At 45.7% G+C, this 2384-nt stretch overlaps 1 protein-coding gene across 1 annotated transcript; it reads left to right on the forward strand.

Moving 5' to 3' along the window:
• Nucleotides 1-531: 531 nt before the first annotated feature.
• Nucleotides 532-1689, forward strand: CMKLR2 (chemerin chemokine-like receptor 2). Its single transcript, XM_056861210.1, has one exon. It carries the CDS (start codon nt 532-534, stop codon nt 1687-1689), a length of 1158 nt encoding a protein of 385 aa, XP_056717188.1.
• The last annotated feature ends 695 nt before the right edge of the window (nt 1690-2384 follow it).

Raw genomic sequence — 2384 nt, forward strand, 5'->3', positions numbered from 1 at the left:
ATCCATGGAAATAGTACACTAAATCCGACCCAATGTAGGGATTCTTCTAGTCCAAATCAAAGAAGATGTCAGCTACAGAATCAAAAATCATTCTAATGGCTGCCGGCCCTTTCTTCACCTAGACCCAGGTCTCCAAATCCCACAGATGTGCATGAACTGACACCCACCCCCTCCATTCAGTGAAAGTTGAGGGCAGTGTTGACTGCTCAACTGGGACTTGCATCACCATATAGCAGAAGTCTTGACATCTTGCCTTTCTGTTGACATTGGTCATTCACACTAGGGAGAAACTGCCCATCCCAATTGCATCTCAGAATTTCCGTTTCCCATTTTGACAGATGAAAAGCTTTATGCATTGCTGAAACTTGAATTACGGGCCAATTAATGCTGTTAGGATGCCATACTGTGCCATTGCTAAGTGTATTTTATGAGAACTTATTTGGATGAGTGCTGTTTGCCTGTGTTTCAGCCCAACTCTTAAATACCCTCTAACATCTGTCTTCCCGCATTACCTAGGAAACAGCCAGGGACATGCCATTGGACGAACTCATGCAGTACGAAGATTTCGACAACTTCACATACTACTTTGAGAGTTATGAAGAAGAGGAGCCACCTCAGTCCTCTCTCAGCAACGCACACATTGCTTCTCTCGTGCTACACAGTTTAGCTTTTCTCCTGGGAGTGCCTGGCAATGCAATCGTCATCTGGATCGTGGGCTTTAAATGGGATAAGATGGTCACTTCCCTCTGGTTCCTCAACCTTGCCATTGCGGACTTGATCTTTGTCCTTTTCCTGCCTCTCTACATCACCTACGTGGCCATGGGCTTCCACTGGCCATTCGGGAAATGGCTGTGCAAAGCGAACTCCTTCGTTGCCTTGCTCAACATGTTTGCCAGCGTCTTCTTCCTTACAGCCATCAGCCTCGACCGCTACGTTCATCTGATCCGCCCCGTCTGCGCCTACAAATATCGAACGGTCAGAAACACTTGTATCTTGATCACCATCGTTTGGACATTGGCAGCCATCATTGGAAGCCCAGCCTTGTATTTTCGAGATACGCTGACCCTGCCTGACAATTTCACCATTTGCTACAATAACTTTCACTCGAACGACTCCAGTCACGCTGTCCTGACACACCACATTCTCACCTGGGTGAGGTTCTTACTCGGCTATCTCTTCCCTCTCCTCACCATGATAACTTGTTACTCCCTTCTATTCGTTCACGTGAAGAAGAGCACTGTCTTGACTTCCAGCAGGCTTTTCTGGACTGTCCTGGCCGTTGTGGTTGCCTTCTTCGTTTGCTGGACCCCGTACCATATCTTTAGCATCATTGAGCTAACCATTCACCATAACAATTACTTCCACGCCTTGCTTCGGGATGCCATTCCTCTGACCGTCGGCTTTGCTTTCATCAATAGCTGCCTTAACCCGATCCTTTACGTCCTTCTCAGCAAGAAGCTCCCATCCTGCTTTCGGGTGACATTTTCAGAATTAGTGAAATACACGCTGTGGGAGGTCAGCCGGTCGGGGACGGTCAGCGAACAAGTCTGGAACTCTGTGAATCTGCAGCAGTACGAAACCCCTGGGGTGAAAAATCCTCCCAGTGACTCGGTTATCATACCTTTTGTGGGGATCCCACACACTGTCACCAATATATGTGAGGGGATCCCTTTCAGATCTCCGTGTTGAGGGAGAGAGACTGCCTATCTCCAATATTTGTCTGGAGTTTTATTTTTCCTCCCTAGTCCCCTTAATGTCTTTTACCTCAGAATAAAATATGACACCAGAGGCTTCTTAAAGTTCACAAAGAAAACAGAGAAATATATTAACCAGTATTCAAAAGATGGATTTTGAGGGGAAACTGTAGTGAAGGGAAAGCATAGAACCAGATATATATATTTACAAGATTCACTTCAGAGAAAGCTTAGTTCGTATTTGGCTTAGATGTTACCCGTTACATTCCTTAAGATTTTAGTTCACAAACTTAGTTCTGTTCCCCAGAACTCCTACAGATGCTGTTACACAGACCCTGTCACCTAGCTATCAGGGAAGGGAGAGACCATTCAGTCTCTATTCCCCAGAGAAACACAGAAGTATGGAGATTTTTCTAAATCTCTCTTCCCGTTCTCAGTAAGATAAACCCCACCTCTGTGGCAGTTATATCTAAAACAACACCCTGTACTTGGAATAGCTCTTTCCAAGCCTATTCCTCCTTAGTTACTTGAGAAAGGGCCCTTTTCCTCCCTATTTCCTCCTGTCACTCCACAGGATTTGTTTTTCACCAGCTTAGGCCAAACTGAACCCTCAGGTTCTCAGAGTCAAACACACTTCTTCTCTCACACGTTACTAATCTCAGAATCCTTTCTCCTCAGAATGGAGTGAGT

Source organism: Euleptes europaea, chromosome 15 (assembly GCF_029931775.1).
Source record: "Euleptes europaea isolate rEulEur1 chromosome 15, rEulEur1.hap1, whole genome shotgun sequence".
Lineage (NCBI taxonomy): Eukaryota > Metazoa > Chordata > Lepidosauria > Squamata > Sphaerodactylidae > Euleptes > Euleptes europaea.